Genomic DNA, 19,624 nt, shown 5'->3' on the forward strand with positions numbered 1-19,624 from the left:
GAACACTGGAGTGGGTGGCCATTCCCTTCTCCAGGGGATCTTCCTGACCCAGGGGTCAAACCTGGGTCTCCTGCACTGCAGGCGGATTCTTCACCACCTGAGCCACCTGAGAAGTCAAGTTAGAGAAGCGACTTGTGTAATAATTATAACTGACACCTACCCATGCGCAGAACAGCCAAGCCCGTGCCGGGGGCCTCTGTCTGCACGGTGACTCTGTGGGACAGCTGATACCTTTTTATGTGACGGAACCATAAACTGGAAGGTGAAAAATCAGCTGGAGAGCACGGTGTGATGGAGAACTCGGCTCAAAGTGGCGCGACCAGGAGGCGGTTCTGGCTGGCTCGTGACTCTTACCACGTGGCTTTGAGTAACCCACTCAGCGCTCCCTGGACACCTGTTTCCCCACCTGTAGTGGAAGGGGCCTGATGGGGAAGATTTCTGACCTTGTCCACCAGCAGCGTCCTATGACTGCATTATTTCCTGGGTTTAGTTCTTTTTTTTTTTTTAATAGGTTTAGACCCTCGGGAGACCTGGGGTTCTGCAGCAGGCCTGGGTCAGGAGGGCACAGGTGCTGACGGATGCCACTCTGGGAGGGCCTGGTGGGTGATTGCTCCCGGGGCCGTAACTGCTGTTCTGGGTCTGGGGTAGCCCGAGGGTGCTGGGGTTGGCAGCACCCACGGTGGGTCAGAGCAGCAGTGCCCACTGCTCAAGGCGCCCGGGTAGGGATGGATGGGGTTGGATGAAAGGAGAGGTGGGGAGGCGCCTGCTGCCCGTGACCATCACCAGATGTGGTTCTCTGTCTCTGTTCTTTCTGCATATTTCTGGCCATAAGGGACATAGGTCAGAGGGCTTCAGCCAGGACAGAGGGCAACAGATGGTGCCATCTTTGTCCACCCTCATGACGGCTAGCAGGACAGGGCTCGGCCACTCTCTGAACCCTGCCCACGCTGCTTCAAAGCTCATGCAGCACCCGATTATTCAGACATTTTTGGTCCACAGTTCGTTAAGACGTGTGTTTTATCCAGAGGTCACGTGTGCCTATGTGTGAATAACCGAAACAAAAATTTTAACAATAAGATGCACTCTTTATTTTATTCTAATTTATATTTTGGCGGTCGTATAATCCACTAAATTGATGTCATGATCCACTGATGGGTTGGGACTATTCGTTAGAAAACGGGCTAAATGCTTCTGGAGTGGTCAGTTCAGCTCAGGCCGAAGGTGAGAGTGAACAAATAAAAGCACCCTGTTTGTTATGCTTGCTTAGTACGCAAGGATGCTTCCTTGTGGTTTTTCTATTTTTCTGAGTCTCTGGTGTTTGCTGCTTCCTGCGAACTCCTTGTACTTTTCAGTGTATCGCGTGGGGTCATGTGGCCGGTGGGGAGACACAGGATTGAGTGGGCGAACCCTTGGGCACCTGTAGGAATGATCAGGAAGAATCTTTTGATAAACGGTTTTATAAATATAGACGTTGGATGTTCTCAAGATTCTGAGCTTAAAAGCTGTGTGGACTTTGGCTCCTGGGCCAAGCCCCGAAGCCACACTGGGTAGGTGGCTGAGAGCAGAAACTAGGTCTCTAAACCCTGACTCTTGCGTAAGAGCCCCCTGCATGGGGGAGGATGTGTCTCGGAGCCACCAGCAGCGCTGTGACCTTATAAACACGTCCCCCGAGTGCATCGTGTTATTCTCATCCAAATTTTCCATCTTGGGCTTCCCTGGTGGCTCAGCTGGTAAAGAATCCACCTGCAATGTGGGAGCCTTGGGTTTGATCCTTGGCTTGGGAAGATCCCCTGGAGAAGGGAAAGGCTGCCCACTTGAGTATTCTGGCCTGGAGAATTCTATGGACAGTATAGTCCACGGGGTCACAGAGTCGGACACGACTGAGCGACTTTCACCAGTGTTTTCCATAGTGGCCGCACCAATCACCAACAATATCAGAGGGTTCCCTTCTCTCCATACCCTTGCAGTGGTTATATTGTAGCCTTTTTGTTGATGACCATTCTGACCAGCATGAGGTGGTGCGTCACTGTAGTTTCAGGAAGGACCTCCTGTGGTATCATCTGATCTTGTCTTCACAGCACTACCCGGTGATACAGAAGGCCCTGTAGCCTCATTTTACAGATTGAAAAATGAAGGCCCTTGGAGGCTAAAATGATTTGCTGCACACCAGAAGTGAGGGGCTAACTGAGGGGAGAATGGGGGACTCTTGATCGCTCTGGTCTAGGGCTTCTGGAGCTCCTTGGTGTTGAGAAAAGAGTTTGCTGCCTGCTGCTGCTGTGGAGCTGGAGACTGCGGGGGGCGGGGCGGGGGTAACTCCCTTGAAGGGGGGCAGGCGTCAGATTTCTGCCTTTCTCATGTCTCAGGGCTTCTTTCTTGGGAGGAAGGCCGCCGCTGCTGCTGCTGCTAAGTCGCTTCAATCGTGTCCGACTCTTTGCGACCCCATGGACTGTAGCCCACCAGGCTCCTCTGTCCATGGGATTCTCCAGGCAAGAACACTGGAGTGGGTTGCCATTTCCTCCTCCTCCAGGGGATCATCCCCACCCAGGAGTCGAACCCGTGTCTCCTGCGGCTCCTGTGTTGCAGGCAGATTCTTTACCAATGGGCCACCGGGGAGCTCTGCCCGCTGTGCGGCTAAAACACGCTCCCTCCTTCGGCAGGCGCCAAAGACCCAGGGCAGGGAGGGAGGCCCCAGGCAGCTGCCCGGATCTGTGGTGACCACCAGGTGAGGGGAGGAAGGAGGGTGCCCGCAGGAGGAAAAACTCGTGGCTTTCTTTTCTCTTTCACATCGGGAAGTCTCTCAGACTGCAGTCAGAAGCCTTGATGTGCTCTGTGGAAAATAGAGTTCTGGAACTTCTCCCAGAGTCAGGTTTAGGCTTTCCCCCTCGTTTGACCTCTGATCTGCCCTTGTTAGGGTTAGGGTTAGGGTTAGATGCTGAAGCTGAAACTCCAGTACTTTGGCCACCTGACGTGAAGAACCGACTCATTGGAAAAGACCCTGATGCTGGGAAAGATTGAGGATGGGAGGACAAGGGACGACAGAAGATGAGGTGGTTGGATGGCATCACCAACTCAATGGACATGAGTCTGAGTAAACTCCGGGAGTTGGTGATGGACAGGGAGGCCTGGCGTGCTGCAGTCCGTGGGGTTGCAAAGAGTCGGACACGACTGAGTGACTGAACTGAACTGCCCTTGTTGCTGAGTTCCAGCGATTCAGGGTTTGTTCCTTATTTTTCTGAAAGTTATGTGACTGTTCCCAGAGGCTGTGTGACCATGGCTGTGGTCACCACCTCCTACATTAGCACCAAGAGATGCCCATTCGGTGGACGGAGGAGGGATGGAGCAAAGTCAGTCCTTGTGGAGAGGCCTCCCTGGAGCCTCCCACCTGAGGGGCTCACCACGGCCTTCATCACAGCCCCGACAGCTCGGGTGCAGATGAGGCTGGTGGTGTGAGCACCGCCTCTTTGTGGGTGACAGGAGGCTGGGGGCATAGGCTGGGTAGGGAGCCGGGTATCCGTGGCTCTGGGGAGGCCACTCAAGCTTTCCAGAGCTATGCCGAGTGTCCGCTGGGATGCCCCCTGACATTGGTACTAGTGACCCGGGTGCTAAAGATTGAGCGACCTGAGGAATCACTTGAAAGACAAGAGGGTTAGTATTCAAGAAGCAGATGAGTCAGAGCACACACAGTTAGAAAGCCAGAGCGTTTCTGGTGGGAGGAGGGTTTGGAGGAGAATGAAAGTGATGAAGGCGTCCAACTCTTTGCGGCCCCATGGACTGCAGCTCGCCAGGCTCCTCTGTCCATGGAATTCTCCAGGCCAGAATACTGGAGTGGGTAGCCATTCCCTTCTCCAGGGGATCTTCCCAACCCAGGGGTTGAACCCGGGTCTCCTGCGTTGCAGGCAGACTCTTTACCATCTGAGCCACCAGCTGTAGATCCGTGTATATATATGTCTGAGTCCCTTTGCTGTCTGCCTGAAATTATCACAATATTATTAATTGGCTATACTCCATTATAAAGTAAAAAATTCTAAAAAAACATCAAAAGCCAGAAATGCATCTGGATTGTAACCTGTTCAGCTATGAAGCATCACTAGGGAAGCAAGGGGCACCCCCTCAATACCCCCCCCCACACACACACACTGAGTCTGGGGACCCTGCCCTGCGCTGGGAGGGCAGTGGAGAATATCTGGTAGTTTGAGAAAAGAAGAAAATTATTTTGACAACAAGCCCTGGAAGATGAGAAGCATTTTATTCTCAATCTAGCAGTAGTCCCTTAAAACTCTCCTGATCCCGCCTGCTGTTTAGCTCCACAGATAAGAACAGAGCATGTCAGCGCTAACGAGCATCTTCTGAAATTATCTCGTTAAACCCTTCATTTGAGAGCTGGAAGACTGGGTCCAGGCGTGCCCAAGATCCCCGGTTCCCCAGGTAGTAAACCACAGGACAGGGCTGGAGCACCCAAGCTCCACCTCGTGAACAGGTCATGTTCTTACGTGCCCTAGGGATGCAGGCTTGTCAGGCCCAAACAGCGCCCGGGGCCCGCTGACCGCCCGGGTAGCGTCAGATGCCAACGACGCTCTGTGGCTTCAGGTCTGCTCGGCAGGGAAGGAGCACGAGACGGTCTTCCATGTGTGCCTTCCCCGGGAGGAGTCAAGCCGCTGGAAACTGCATGGGAATGTTCGGTGACGACCCTGATGTTTAAAAGCCCCAGCTGGCCCTCAGGTGCAGGCCGCGGCCCCTGGCCTGGGCGGCCTTTCTGTTTGTCCTGTGTGTGCGCTTGCATCGGGGCTCTTTCCGGGGGAGCCCAGCTGCAACAACAAAGAAGTTTCGTAAGATAAAGCATTAGAAATGCTGAAAGGGCAGAGCTGCGTCCGATCGATAACATGCTTGCCGTCAAGGCTCTGAGACATCAGATGGTTGTCAGCAGTATGGGAAAAGGTTGGGATGAGTGGCTGGGGGAGTGGGCAAGCTGTAAGTGAGACCCCAGACTGTACAAAATGGGGTGATCGTATCTGGTGGTGGGACGCTTGATACTTTTCAGTCCTTTGCAACATCAGCATGAATAACTTTAAAAATCTTCTGTTGAAGTACACTTGATTTACAGTGTTGTGTTAGGTGAATTGCTTTAGATTAAGACGGAGTAGACCTTAAAGAGACAGTATCACACACTGCCTTGGGAGTGAACCACTGAACCGTACCAGGTCTCCTCCATCCTTGCTTTTCCCTGGGACCTCACTGTGCCAGGGACACGCACTTTGCACAGAAGAGCCCTGTATGTGCATCCCTGAAGAGCCCTGGGTATCTTCTGACACCCAGTTGTTTTGTCCCTGGAGTGGAGTCATCCCAAGGAGGTGGGAGGGTGTAGGTAGAGCTCTGAGCTGGGAGCGGGTGGACCTGATTTATAGAGCCTGTTTGCCGTGGTGCACTTGTCTGCCTTGGGCAAATGGCTTCGCCTTTCTGACCCCTTACTATCTTCATCTGTAGACTGGCGTGAAACCACTTGCCTTTCCTACTTGTCTGGGCTGCTCTGAAGACCATATGAGGCAAAGACTCAAAGTTTTTAAGGACGTGAGAACGAGTGAAAGTGTTAGTCGCTCAGTCGTGTCCGACTCTTTTTGACCCCGTGGACTGTAGCCTGCCAGGCTCTTCTGTCCGTGGTATTTTCCCGGCAGGAATACTGGAGTGGGTTGCCATTTCCTCTTCCAGGAGATCTTCCCGACCCAGGGATCGAACCCGGGGACACACCAATGGCAAATCAACGACAACCCTGCTGCTGAGATCTTTGGCTTTTGCCCCTGAAGAGGGGCAGGGATGGGGGATTAATAAATAAGCTACTTTTCAGGTCAGCTCGCATCCTGGGGATTTTCTCAAACCTGCGACTTTCCTCTTTTACCCTGTCGTTTTTGCGACTGGTGACTTTATCAGCCCAAATCCTGAAAATGCACTTTCCCCAGGGACCTCGCTGGTTCTCTCCAGGGCACATGGTCAGCGTCTAAGATACGTGTGCAGCCGGGGACCATCCCCGAGGACAGAGCCGTCTCTTGGTGGCTCAGTGAACTGGCCACCCCAGTGCCCAGGGAGGGTCTGAGCTCCTGCTGATGGGGAGAAGAAATTCAGAGATGGCCAGGGGCGGCCACAGAAGTGAGACCCAGAGCTCCAGTGGGTGTTTAAACGTTTAGAAGCCCCGGGCAAGCTCCTGGAGCCTGGCCTCCTGGAACTTCACCCGAGCTAAGTGACCAGGTCCCACTCACGCACCGGCCAGCAGGCTCGTGGTCACAGGTGCAGTGGGAGATTTTCCCACACCAGTCTCCAAGGCGCACCCTGTTTCCTGGTAAGCTGGGGGAGGTGAGATTAGAATCGTGGAATGTGGGGCAAGGGAGCCTTCCAGCAAAGCGCGCCACGGATGCCAAGAGGCTTAGCTATGGGGATGCTCGACCGAGCGAAACACCCTGCGTGTTGCCGCGGTCGCTCTGTGAGCCTCTCCTGGGCTCACTCTTGGGCAGGACGGGTGGTGAGGGGCGCAGCCCGGGGGGGGATGAGACCCCGTCCTGGCCTCAGCTGTCTCAAGACTGTCTTGTCACGAGTCACTTCACTGCCAGGGCCTCGGTCACCGGCATGTGATGGTTCTCTGAGGAGTCGATGGGCATGTGCCCGCCTGGCGTCTGGGGACGGCCAGGCTGAACGAGTGTCCCAGGGTGATGGTTATTGGAAACCACAGAGGAATGTACTCATTAAAGGGGGAGGTAAGCGCCCACACCTGGTTCCTCTTCCTCACCCGTGAGCTGTGACCATGAGGCCTGCCCGCCAGCCGGCTGGCCCCTTGGCACAGCCGGGCAGCCCCCACGCGTGCTGCCCAGGCAGGGGGTCCTCTGTCTGGGAGGTGATTCGGAGATGCCTGCCCACCCGCTGCACAGGGCAAACGTAGGGCACGGAATTGCAAGATGAAGACTTAGCCCTGGCCCTGGACCGTTAACAGTCCGGTGAGAAATAGACTGATAAATGATCGTAATACAACGCCGTAAGGCCTGCCGTGAGGTTCAGGGAGCACAGATAAGAGAATAATGGATTCTCCCTGAGGGTGGGTCCCGGCCGGACCAGAGATAGCGGCTGGACTGGGCTTTGCAGGCTAGTAGGAGCTCACCTTGTGAGCCAGGATCGGGGCTGGCTGGGTGGCGAGGAGGAAAAGGCTTGGAGCTTCAGAGGCTGTTGTCAGCTCCATGCTAGAGGCTGTCTCAGCCCTGCAGGGGCCCAGGTGAGACGGGGTCTGTTGTCCCAGGAAGGGAGTTGGCCGTTGGCGAAGGGTGACCTTCAGCTGCCATGTTAGAGGGGTTGAGATGGTACTCCAACATGTCCATACATACATAGCCTGTTTAAAACACCATAAAGAGCCTGCCTGGGTGCCTGATGAAAGGAGACAGGGTACAGAGTGCATCAGAAATCAGGCTGTGGAGGTTGGCAAGTCCCTCCAGGCCTGGATTAGAGGCTATGGGGCCCGGCAAGATCTCCTGACGGTGAAACACCCGTGGGAAGCCCGTGGCTCCTGCCTGGGCAGAATCACCGTGAAGCCTGCCCCGCACCGCAGACCAGCCGACTCACCCATGCGGTGGGACCCAGGCTCCCCAGGTGACTCTAATGTGCAGCCCGCTTGAGACGCTGAAATGAACCACCCCAGAGTGGGCTGAGTCTGGAGTCTGGAGTCTGTCTCTGTTCTTAGAGACTGCCAGCGTGTCCCAGTGGACTCACTGTGGGAACCACTGGCTTGGCCAAATTGGAGTGAGTGGAGGCTTTAGGGGAGGGGCCCGCATTATGAGGCCACAGTTTTAGGAATCACCGTTCTGGCAGAGGTTTGCAGATGGCTTGAAACTAGCTAAGTTGAAAGATTTGTTGGAGAACAATGAGCAAACCCAAAGGAGGGCTGGGCAAAAGGAGGTGCAGACCTGGACCCCTCAGCAGAGCCTGGGGAGGGTGGGAGGGCTTAGAAAAGCAAGGGTGTGGGGGGATTGGGCAGTTTTTCTCCCGGCCTCTCTCACCTTGCCTTCTATATTAATGCTGACTTTGAAAACAAGATTTTGTGAAGCAGGATTTCTGTTCCCAAAGTAAGAGCTAAGACAAGAAAGGAGGAGGTCAGAGGGGCAGGTAGGTGTTGATCGCTTCAAGATTCAGATGGAAGTCTAGTTCTCGCTGACCAGCTCCGGGTGTGATACTAGAGAGCTGACCCTCTTCAGGCCTCGTCCCTCGTAACAAACCATATATTTAGAGAGGAGACTTCTCTTCTTACCAGAACATTCCATTAGTGTAAGGGCTTTCTATAGAAAGGCTTTCACTTTTGGGTTCCTTGAGTTTAAAGGATGACTTTTTATGAGCCACTCTTTGTTTTTCTCCCTTAATGTAGATAACATTATAAGTGTACATATAATTCCTAAAACAGTAGAAGTGAGTTCATTTTGAAGACTGTGAAAAGATTGAATTTCATGCACTACTCATTATATCAGTTTATTCCAATATGTTCATGTTCATACCAGGATGAAAAGAAAACCAAACCTCTATGTAAAAGGTAAGCACATTTTTAAGACAAAAATGTTGTATTTCTTCACTGCAGACTTATTATAAATACCTTATAGAACCGAGTCTTAACCTGTTTTGATTTTTCTGTTCCCTGAAAGTTATGCAGTTGTTGAAGCTTCTAACCAAGGAAGAACTTGAAGGACTGGGAGATTTGGTCCCCTTGTCTCCAGGCTGTGACTATAAGTTCCCTCCCTCCATCCCCTTAGGTATTGTTAAATGTAGCAAAGGGATTTTTAGCTTTTATAACCCAAATGAAGAAAGTGGATTTTTTTTTTTGTTTGCTTGTGGATTTGTGTAATCATTGATGGCTAAGTTTGGCTGATTGTGATACGAAGAACAGCTTCTGTTTTCTGTATTTATTCATGCACCAGAAATAGTGTATATTATTATATAAAGACTATAAAAGTTTTCATAAGCCTTTATATTTTGAACTCTTTATTTAAACGTTGTTGGAAAATGTGGCATAAATCTGTGTCATTATTTAATAAACTGTAGTAATATATACTAAAAAAAAAAGAAAAGCAAGGGTGCTGTGCTTAGCTGCTCAGTAATGTCCGACTCTGTGACCCCAGGGACTGTAGCCCACCAGGCTCCTCTGTCCATAGAGATTCTCCAGGTAAGACCAGTTACTGGAGTGGATTGCCATGTCCTCCTCCAGGGGATCTTCCCGACCCAGGAATCAAACTGGGGGTCTCCTGAATTGCAGGCAGATTCTTTACCAGCTGAGCTACCAGGAAAACCCCAAAAGCAAGGGTAGGTACACAGAAAACTATAAAATGTTGCTGAAAGAAATCAGAGAAGACGAATAAATGGAGAGACATACCATGTACGTTAATTGGTAGACTTAATATTGTTGTCAGTATCACCCAAAGTCATCTACAGATTCAATGTCATCCCTATCAGAATCCCTGTTTCAGATATAGAAAAGCCATCGTTAAATTGGTATGAACTCTCAAGGGACCCCAAGAAGCCACACTATCTTGAGAAAAAGAAAGGAGCAAAGTCTCACATTTCCTGATCTTATTACAAGGCTACAATCATCAGAACACTGTGGTACTGGCATGAAGACAGACTTACATGTCTTACATGAAGACATCAGCTTACTCAGAATGGCATGAGATTCAAAATATATGAATTGCTTATTTCTGGAATTTTCCATTAAATGTTTTTGGACCCCAGTTGACCTCAAGTAACTTAGAAATCTTGGAAGGTGAGACTGCTGATATTGGGGGAGGAGCTTCTGTAACTCAGAGTAGATCAATGACTTAAACATAGGAGCTAAAGCTATACAACTCTTAGGAAATGGAGAGAGAAATGGCAACCCACTCCAGGATTCTTGCTGGGAAATTCCATGGACAGAGGAGCCTGGCAGGCTACAGTTGATGAGGTCGCAAGGAGTCAGACAGGACTTAGCAACTAAATAAGATCATGCTAAAAATATTTTCAGGAGTAAAGGATATTTTCTTACCTCCATTGTTGCTTTAAAAGTAGCATTTTAAAAAGATGAAACTAATATGCCCGAACTTTGTTAATAAAAGACTAACTAAAAGTTATTATATGTCTAGGGCTTCTCTGGGAAACAAACATTTATTGGCTTCTAATTCAAAATTATTCATTTTATCAAATATGATTTGACTTTGGTTGGCCTTTTATAGTTTACATAAAATAAAGTTGATTTTCCTCAGTTCTGTGATTTTTATATTTCCCACACTGAGCAAATAAAAAAGTTTGAATTTATTTTTTTGAAAAAAAAACTCTTAGGAAAGAACATAGAGGAAAAGCTTCCTCTATGACGTTGGATTTGGTGATTTCTTGGACATGACACCAAAGTGAAAGTGTTAGTCGCTCAGTCGTATCCAGCTCTTTGTGACCCCATGGACTGTAGTCCACCAGGCTCCTCTGTCCATGGGATTCTCCAGGCAAGAATACTGCAGTGGGTTGCCATTTCCTCCTCCAGGGGATCTTCCCAACCCAGGGACCAAACCCAGGTCACGACGCCAAAAGCAGAGGCAGCAAAGTGAAAACAGAGAAATTGTGCTACATCAGAATTAGAAACTTCTGTGCAACAAAAAACACAATCAACAAAGTGAAAAGGCTACCTACAGAAGGAGAAAAAACACTCGCAAATCATATATCTGATAAAAGGGTCATATCTAGATTATGTAAAGAAGTCCTTTCAACTCGACCGGCCAGCAGCCTGGTTTAAAAAATGGTCAAAGGACTTCTTGAATAGACATTTTTTCCAGAGAAAATGCACAGATGGCCAACAAGTATGTGAAAGAATGCTCAACACCAGTAACCATTAGGGAAATGCAAATCAAATCCTCATTGAGATACCATCTCACACCCATTAGGATGGCTAAAACAGCAATAACTAAAACAAAGCAGAAAATAACAAGTGTCCAGTGAGGATGTGGAGAAATTGGCACCCTCGTGCACTCTTGGTGGGAGTATAAAATGGTGCGATTGCTATGGAAAATATGGGGGTTCCTCAAGAGTATTAAAAATAGAATTACTGTATAGTCCAGCAATTCAACATCTGGGTGTATACACGAAAGAACTGAAAGCAGGGTTGCAGAGATATGTGTACACCTGTTGTATTAGTTTGCTAGGGCTGCCGTAACAAAGTGGTACAGACTGGGTGGCTTAAATAGCAGAAATTTATTTTCTCGCAATTCTCAAGGCTAAAAGTCCAAGGTCAAGGTGTTGGCAGAGTGAGTGACTTCTGAGACCTCTTACCTTGCCTCATAGATGGCCATTCTCTCTCTGAGTTCATATGGTCTTCTTTCTGGGTCTATCCTAATGGTCTCTTCTTCTATGGACACAATCATATTGGATTGAGGTTTTATGGAGGGCCCACCGTATAGCTTCATATTATCACAGTTCAAAGACTCTACAAGTACAGTCACATTCTGGAGTATTGGGGTGGTGTAACTTCAAACCTATTCATTTTGAGGGGCACACAATTCAATCCATAGTTCCTGTGTTCATAGCAGCATTAGTCATGGTAACCAAAAGGTGGAAGCAACCAGTTCAGTAGCTCAGTCATGTTTGATTCTTTGCCACCTCATCATGGACTGCAGCACGCCAGGCTTCCCTGTCCATCACCAACTCTCGGAGCTTGCTCAAACTCATGTCCATCGAGTCGGTGATGCCATCCAACCATCTCATCCTCTGTCGTCCCCTTCTCCTCCTGCCTTCAATCTTTCCTAGCATCAGGGTCTTTTCCAATCCCTTAATAGATGAATAGATAAGCAGAATGTGGTCTGTCCATACACTGGAACATTACTCAGCCGTTAAAAGGAAGGGAATTTTGTCACATGCTATAACATGGATGAAACTGAGGACATGATGCAAAAGGGAATAAGCTAGTCACAAAAAAAGACAAATACTGCACAATTCCACTTCCATGAGGTCCCTAGAGCTGTCACATTTATAGAGACAGAAAGTAGAATGCAGGGGGAGGGGTTGGAGGAGGGGACTGGGGAGTGGTTGTCAAATGCCTATGGAGTTTCGCTTTGCGGAAAGGAAAGGGCCTTGGAAGCTGTTTGCGCAGCGATGTGAACATGCTCAAGTCCACTGAGTTAAAATGACTAAGGAGACTAAGATGGCAAATCTTGTGTTTGTTGTTGTGTAGTCTCTAAGTCATGTCCAACTCTTTGCGACCCTGTGGACTGTAGCCCGCCAGGTGCCTCCATCCATGGTATTTCCCAGGCAAGAATACTGGAGTGGGTTGCCATTTCCTTCTCCAGGGGATCTTCCCAACCCAGGGATCCAACCCCCAGCTCCTGCATTGGCAGGTGGATTCTTTACTACTGAGCCACGAGGGAAGCCCACATCTTGTGTTATGTATTTTACCACAGTTAACAAGGAAAAAAAAAAAGAAGGTTCAGGATGCGGTCAGTTTCTCCTGGGAGAGGGCTGCCCAGGTGGGGTTTCTGCCTCGAGTGGAGGTGTCCACCAGGCAGAAGACAGGAGGGGGGAGGAGACGGTGAGGGTCTCATCGTTTCAGACACGATGAGTCTGTGGCAACTACCCGCCCCCCCCCCAACCCCCAAAGGACACCTCTCGGGCCACGATGTCATCAGGTTTTTCTGAGCGCTTTGCCCCAGCAGCCAGCCCCCAACACACAGCCCTGTCCTCTCCCCAGGAGGACGCACATCCTCGGGCCACGTTCGTGCCAGGAGATGGCGTCTGGCCCATCAGCCACTCCCCAAAGCGGCCACTGGGCTCTCCCTTCCCTCCCCAGCCTTCCTCCTTCGCTCTCTCCCTCCTGCCCTGCGGTCCGGGTGTCTTCTTCCTGCTTCTTCCCTGGGGGTCGAGAGGGAAGGTGGAGAGCGGGCTGGATCCCTGAGGGGGGCCCAGGGCGGGCGTCTCCAGTGCCTCCTTCCACCTTCGTGGCCGTCTGCCTCCCTCCATGGTGGCTGACATTCGAGGAGGACTCAGCGAGGGGCTGGGGATACACCCGGAGCCCCACGTGCGGCCCCAGACATGGCCAGGTGGGCCCCCAAGGGTCCAGGTCACTGACCACATGCCCACTTTCCATCCTAGGACCTGAGTTCCTTTGCCATGCCGCTCCTGGATGGAGACCTGGAGAGTTCAGAAAAGCCTCCATCTCGTAAGGTAAGGCTCCCTTCCTCCCAGCTTCTCCCAGCTCACCGGAGGTGCCGCGGAGGCCGGACTCGCTCAGCTCGAGCCCGAGACAGACTTCTCCCTGCGCCCCTGGCTGCAGCTGAGCCCACCCTCTCCCTCCAGGCTTCACCCCTTTCTCTGCCCTTCCCTCGGGGCTCCTCCCTGGTCCCTGGATGCCCCAAAGCGGGCGGAGGTGATGCTGAAGAGTTAACGTTGAACTCAGTGCCCCGAGTGCCTGAGATGCTCACGGGCAAAGAGAAGAGATGGAAAATAACGGAAAAGCGGATCATGGAGCCCAGATGTCTCTCCTCTTTGCAGGCAGGAGTCCCTCCTCCCACCTCTGCCGCCACCTTCCCTTCCCCCACCCCCGCCCCCGGCCCTCAAGTCCTTCTCTGCCTTTCGTCCTCTTTCCATCTTTTCATTTCCTCTCGTTCACCTGCCTTCTCCCCTTTCCCACGGGTCCATTTTTCCTGCTCAAGGTCGGAGGAGGGCCTGGGATGGGTGGGGTGGCCGTGGCAGGAACAGGGAGGTCGAGGCAGCCTGCAGTGGGGGTGAGTGCGGGGCAGAGGGCTGGCGGGAGGCCCAGCTATCGTGCCTTTGGGGGAAGTGCTGCAGGCGGCGTCTTGAGAGCAGAGGGTGGTAGACAGACTTTCCCCCAGTCCTCGGGCCACCTCACAGCGGGGCTGGGTCCAGTCTGGGCTGCCTGGCGCTCACTCCAGTGTCTGCAATGCTGCGTCCAGACCCCGTGCAGTGGGACCGGCGGGCAGGCCGTGCAGGGGAGTGTCCCGGCAGGACAGGTCCTGCACCTGCCAGCTCATCTCTGCATCTTTGTGCCCTGTGACCGAGATCCCCGTCTCCTCAGGGAGTTGAGCACCTTCCGTGGCTGCCAAGCTGAACGTGGACGGGACCCAGGGTGGCCTCCTCCTCCATGATCTAGGGGCTGTGGGTGAGCTCCCCTTTCTGGGAGCTCTTGGCTCAAGGATGCCAGTCCCCAGGCTCCCAAGCATCAGTTGAGATGGGAGTCTGTCCGCTCTCCCCATCAGTCCCCGGGCCTGGTTCCCCTGCCCCCAGAGGGGGCAGCTCTTTGTCACAAGAGACATCTCAGGATACACGGGCTTCTGTTCCCCTCGACTCTGCCCAGCTCTCTGTGCAGCTCCCAGGCCAGTATTGAGAGGAAGGTCAGTACCTTTGACGTCCCCGGATCATTCAAGAGCACTGTGGTCACTCTGGGTCAGCCAGGGTGGCCAGGGCCTGGGGAGCCTGTGGAATGCCCGGCAGTCCGCCACCCCCCACTCCCCCAACAGGTGACCATGAACTTTTCCTGTCTGTGCCCCTTGATCCTGGGATGAGGAGCATGGCCCCCCTGTTAATCTTTCCTGGCAGCTTCCCTGAGGTGTGACCTGGGACAGGACCTTCTCTGTGAACCTGTCTCCCTATTGGCAAACCCAGGTCCATGACAGTGCTCACCTCCCTTGTGAGGATGAAACGAGCTCGTCCGTAGAGCAGACACACCTGGGTGCCCGGCCCAGGGCAGGTGCTCAAGGGCGGTCTGGGAATGCGGCTGTGATTCCAGACATCCCCGCTCTGGAGCGCTGTGGAGGGGTGCACCCACGTCCTGTTTATCTGAGCCGTGGGGAGCATTGCACTCAGCCTGGCCCTAGGCTCCTGTCCATCACTGGCTGTGTGCCACCTCTCTGGCACCTCTGCTGAGAACACCGGCCCCCTTTTGTCTGGAGCACACGGGGGCTCCGGCTGGGACACCCCACCAGCAGCTTGCTGGACGCGGCCTCTGCCTGCCAGGCCCAGCCTCCCCACCTCCCTGGCCTGAGTTGGGCACCAGGGGAGGGTGTCCCCGGCCTATAGACCCTCCCGTCGATGTTTTGTTTCACTCAGCCCCACTTTCTCTGGCGCCCCTTGCCTGTGATGTCCTTCATCCATGCCCGTTTCCCACAAGCTCCGAAGAGGCCCCCAACAGTCAGCTGTCAGTCACCACCAGGCCAGCCCTGCCCACCCTTCACCTTCACCCCTGCACCTCTCTTCTCCCCTCCTCTGCGTCCTTGGGACACAGCTGAGACCTGAGAGTCGGGGGACTGGGCCCTGCCCCACGGCCCCCCCTGCCGCCGTGGACAGAGGTGGGCCTGGCAGCCCTACCCACAGCGCCCTGAATTCCCATCTGTAGCTCTGAGAAGCCAGCAGGCATTCAGGAGGCGCTGGGTCCTTTGTTCATCCAAACCCAGGGAAACATGCCATTGCGTTAGCTGCATCTTAGTACCATCCTAGTAAGAAAGTACCATCTTGGCTGCATCCTGCTTGAAGGCACGGGCTCTGTCCCTAGGGTTCTTACCCCCACCCGCCCTGCAGGACGCAGACCCAGAGGCCAGGTCTGCACCTGCCTTCTCATGGCCATGGCTCAAGACCAGTCCTTACCCTCCCCGTGGACAAGGCTGAGCTGGGGCACCATTTTTCATCATGTTGGGGGGAAGGTCTGCTTTCTGGGGCCCCCTCCTCAAGCTGACGGCTGAGGCTTGGTTCTGGCGGCCTGGAATTCTGAGCATAGGATGGAATCCCATTGTGGAGAATCCTGGGGCTCCACTTGCCCTTCAGATAGGGTTCAGGCTGGCACCCGGGCCCTTTGAGACTGACCGTCCAGTGGCAATTGGCCTAGCTTTCCCCCGTGAGCTGTCTGTGGTGGCCCAAGTGAGTGATTGTTTGTCCTCACAGCTCCACCTCCTCTTTCCCCAGCCCGGGGACGTCTCTGGCCCTCAGCCTGTCCACAACCCATCAGCTCTCAGCACCTTCTCTGGTTTGGGGCCCCGTGACCCACAGTGTCCCCTTTTGCAGACTCTTCCCTTTCTGGTTCACTCCCAGGCAAGCCTCATCTTCCCTGCTGTTCTCCGTGGCCTCACAGGGACCCTAACCTTCCCCACATCTTGTTCTCTGCGTGGAACGAACATCAGCCTTGCTCAGCCGTTCCTTGTCCCCAGGCCGAGCTCACCGTGCAGTGTGGAGGGGACATCTGCGGGGTTAATGTGACCCTGCCTCTGTCCTCACACTTGACCGCGACTCCTCTTCTGTTTCACGTTGCCAGGCTGCTCCCACTCCTGGCCATTTCTGCTGCTCCCGGGAGGTATGTGGGGCAAGGGGCAAGGCCGTGGGCCTGAGGCCCCACCCACCACTGACCAGCGTTGTGGCCTTCACTCTGTCCCCAGTTGGTGCCTTCTCAGAGCTCTGGGTTCAGGGGTACCCAGGGGGTGATGGTGACCAGCCTCCAGCATGTCGGCCCTAAATGACTGTGCCAGCCCCGTGCTGCAGACCCTCCGTGATGCCCCCTCTAAGGAGGCTCAGGCTCTCACACCCCGCGTGGAGTGAGTGAGTGAAAGTCGCTCAGCCGTGTGCAGCTCTTTGCGACCCCCTGGACTGTATAGTCCATGGAATTCTCCAGACCAGAATACTGGAGTGGGTAGCCTATCCCTTCTCCAGCAGATCTTCCCAACCCAGGGATCGAACACAGGTCTCTCGCGCTGCAGTGGATTCTTTACCAACAGAGCTATCAGGGAAGCCCCACCCCACGTGGAGCCTCTCCCTAAACCAGCCCTGCCTCCCTGACTGTCCTCACCTAACCGAGGGTCTATTTGGGTCAAATTCATGACAATGAGAGCTGCGTAAACAGTCCGAGGCACGTGCTGTGTGCCAGGACCTGAGGCGGGTGCTCCCCGTGTCGTGTATCCGGCCGTCTTCCTGGCCCTGCAGGCCGGCCTGCCGTCCCCAGTGGACACACGAGGACGCTGACAGTAGACCTCTTGTCACTGCTGGAACCCGAGCTGGTGTTCAGCTCCTGTGTCTGTGTCCAGATTCCTTGCTCGTACCATCCTGCTGTGGGGTCACCCTCTATCCCTGGGCCCGCGTTTGTGACACCGCCACCCCGTGTCCCAGACACACGCCACCCACCGCTCAGAAAGCTGCTCCATGTGAATTATTTGTGGGATTCAGAAGATCTTCGGGATGCCTGAGCCCGTAGGTCGGTGGGTAGTGGCTGAACCCAACACTCTGGAGACATTTGTGCTTTCTGTGTCACATGGTTGGAAAAAGAAACCCTTGAACTTCTCCGTAACAAGCAGAGCTTGAGTTGCATGGCTCTGGTGAAGCTCGGCCTCTGCCTGTGAAGCCCACTGGGCAAGAGGATTCTGCACTGCCCTCCATGGCCACACCGGTCCTTCATTGCAGGGCAGAGGGTCTCGGGAAGAAGGGGGCGTGTGGTTGAGAGTCCCCACAAGGGCATCCCTTCCTTTAAGGGACCATAAGCCCAGCTGAAGCTCCAATTCTCTGGCCACCTTATGGGAAGAGCCAACTCATTGGAAAAGACCCTGATGCTGGGAAAGATTGAGAGCAGGAGGAGAAGGGGGCAACAGAGGATGAGATGGTTGGATGACATCACTGACGCGATGGACTTGAGTTTGAGCAAGCTCCAGGAGATGGTGAAGGGAAGGCTGGCGTGCTGCAGTTCATGGGGTCGCAGAGAAGTAGACACGGCTTGGCAACTGAACATCAAGCCCAGACAGCATATTAAAAAACAGAGACATTACTTTGCCAAAAAAGGTCCGTCTAGTCAAAGCTATTTTGAACCACTGGTTTTTCCTGTAGTCATGTATGGATGTGAGAGTTGGACCATAAAGAAAGCTGAGCACTGAAGAATTGATGCTTTTGAACTGTGGTGTTGGAGAAGACTCTTCAGAGTCCCTCGGACAGCAAGGAGATCCAGCCAGTCCATCCTAAAGGAAGTCAGTCCTGAATATTCTTTGGAAGGACTGATGCTGAAGCTGAAGTTCCAATACTTTGGCCACCTGATGCAAAGAGCTGACTCATTGGAAAAGACCCTGATGCTGGGAAAGATTGAAGGCAGGAGAAGGGGATGACAGGGGATGAGATGGTTGGATGGTGTCACTGACTCAATGGACATGAGTTTGAGTGAGCTCCGGGAGTTGGTGATGGACAGGGAGGCCTGGCGTGCTGCAGTCCACGGGGTCGTAGAGAAGCAGACTCGGTTGAGCGACTGAACATCAAGCCCAGCTCAGGGCGCCCTCTAGTGGTGAAAGCGCTCACAGGGTCCCGGGCCCGGACAGGCGCCCCAGGAGGACAGAGACACAGAGGCCGCCCTCTTATCTCCCTTCTCAGCATACCTGGGGTCCACCTGCCTTGCAGAGCCCGGGGTCTCAGCCTGCTAGCCAACTCCCGCCAGGCTTCGTCCTTGCCCCAGCACCCAGCGGACAAGTGGTTTTCCTTTCCTGCGGCAGAGCTGGGTGGCCCGAGGCCCTCTGGCTCCTGTTGCAGGCTTACCCAGGGGACAGCAGCAGGTCATGTGCAAAGGTGATTCCCGTGGGTCGGGTCTGGCTGGTGCCCCTTCAGACGGCCCTGAGGGGCGGGGCAGGCCCCCTCATTCCACCCGGGAGGAGACCCAGGCTTAGCGAGTCTCAGGAACTCCTCCTGGTAGCCCAGCAAGGGGTGAGCGGGTCAGACACAGGCGCTCAGATGGGAATGAAGTGAAGTGAAGTTGCTGAGCTGTGTCTGACTCTTTGCAACCCCGTGGACTGAATAGGCCAGAATACTGGAGTGGGTAGCCTTTCCCTTCTCCAGGGGATCTTCCCAACCCAGATCTCCCACAGTGCAGGTAAAATTCTTTACCAGCTGAGCTATGAGGGAAACCATAGAATACTGGAGTGGGTAGCCTATCCCTTGTCCAGGGGATCTTCCTGACCCAGGAATCAAACTGGGGTGTCCTGCATTGCAGGAGGATTCTTTACCAGCTGAGCTGTGAGGGAAGCCATTCAGATGTGAACACCAGTTCCTAAACCCACCAGCAGGGCACGTTAGAAATCCCTCCAGTCCATGAGTTGCGTGCGTAGGCTTGAAGACGGAGTCTAGCACTTTTTCAAACCATAACTGGTGGTGATTTCAAGTCATGGCCCAAGTGAGCCTCAGAGGTTTTCAGCCTCATTAACTTTTTCCCCTAACCTCTGCGGTCACTCCAACGTGGAAGCTGCTTAGAGATGAAAACTTCGTCCCTTCCCACACCAGGACAGAGCCCCGGACCGCCTGACTCTCAGGTCATGGGGGTCTGTGCTCTTTCCTTTGAGGAGGGGCTGGAGAACATTATTGCACGGCAGTCAGACCTCAAGGACAGACGCGTGTTCTTGAGAAGTGAAGGGCAGGAGACGGGGCTGCAGATAGGACAGGGGGGAAGAGGCCGTGTTTCGAGGCTTCGCGGTTGCCCTGGCTGTCCTCCCTGCTTCCAGGAAGCCCCCTTGCAGAGAGCTGGCTGGAGGGAGGCCGGGGGGCTCCCGGGGCGGTGCGGCCCAGCCTGTGGATGGGTCGTCCCTGGGTCCCGTCCTGCCCGCCCCCCGCCCAGGCAGCCCCTTGTCTGTGCGAGAGCCTG

At 53.5% G+C, this 19,624-nt stretch overlaps 1 protein-coding gene across 4 annotated transcripts in view; it reads left to right on the plus strand.

The window, feature by feature from the left end:
- PRKAG2 (protein kinase AMP-activated non-catalytic subunit gamma 2) overlaps window positions 1–19,624 on the plus strand; it is a 295,801-nt gene that overhangs the window by 71,990 nt on the left and 204,187 nt on the right. For all 4 annotated transcript variants that reach the window (XM_070452449.1, XM_070452496.1, XM_070452556.1 and 1 more), the window contains exon 2: window positions 13,114–13,185. In XM_070452449.1, the coding sequence (XP_070308550.1) occupies window positions 13,114–13,185 (72 nt within the window). The remainder of the gene's footprint in view (window positions 1–13,113; window positions 13,186–19,624) is intronic.

The sequence above is a fragment of the Odocoileus virginianus genome, chromosome 1, assembly GCF_023699985.2.
Source record: "Odocoileus virginianus isolate 20LAN1187 ecotype Illinois chromosome 1, Ovbor_1.2, whole genome shotgun sequence".
Taxonomy (NCBI): domain Eukaryota; kingdom Metazoa; phylum Chordata; class Mammalia; order Artiodactyla; family Cervidae; genus Odocoileus; species Odocoileus virginianus.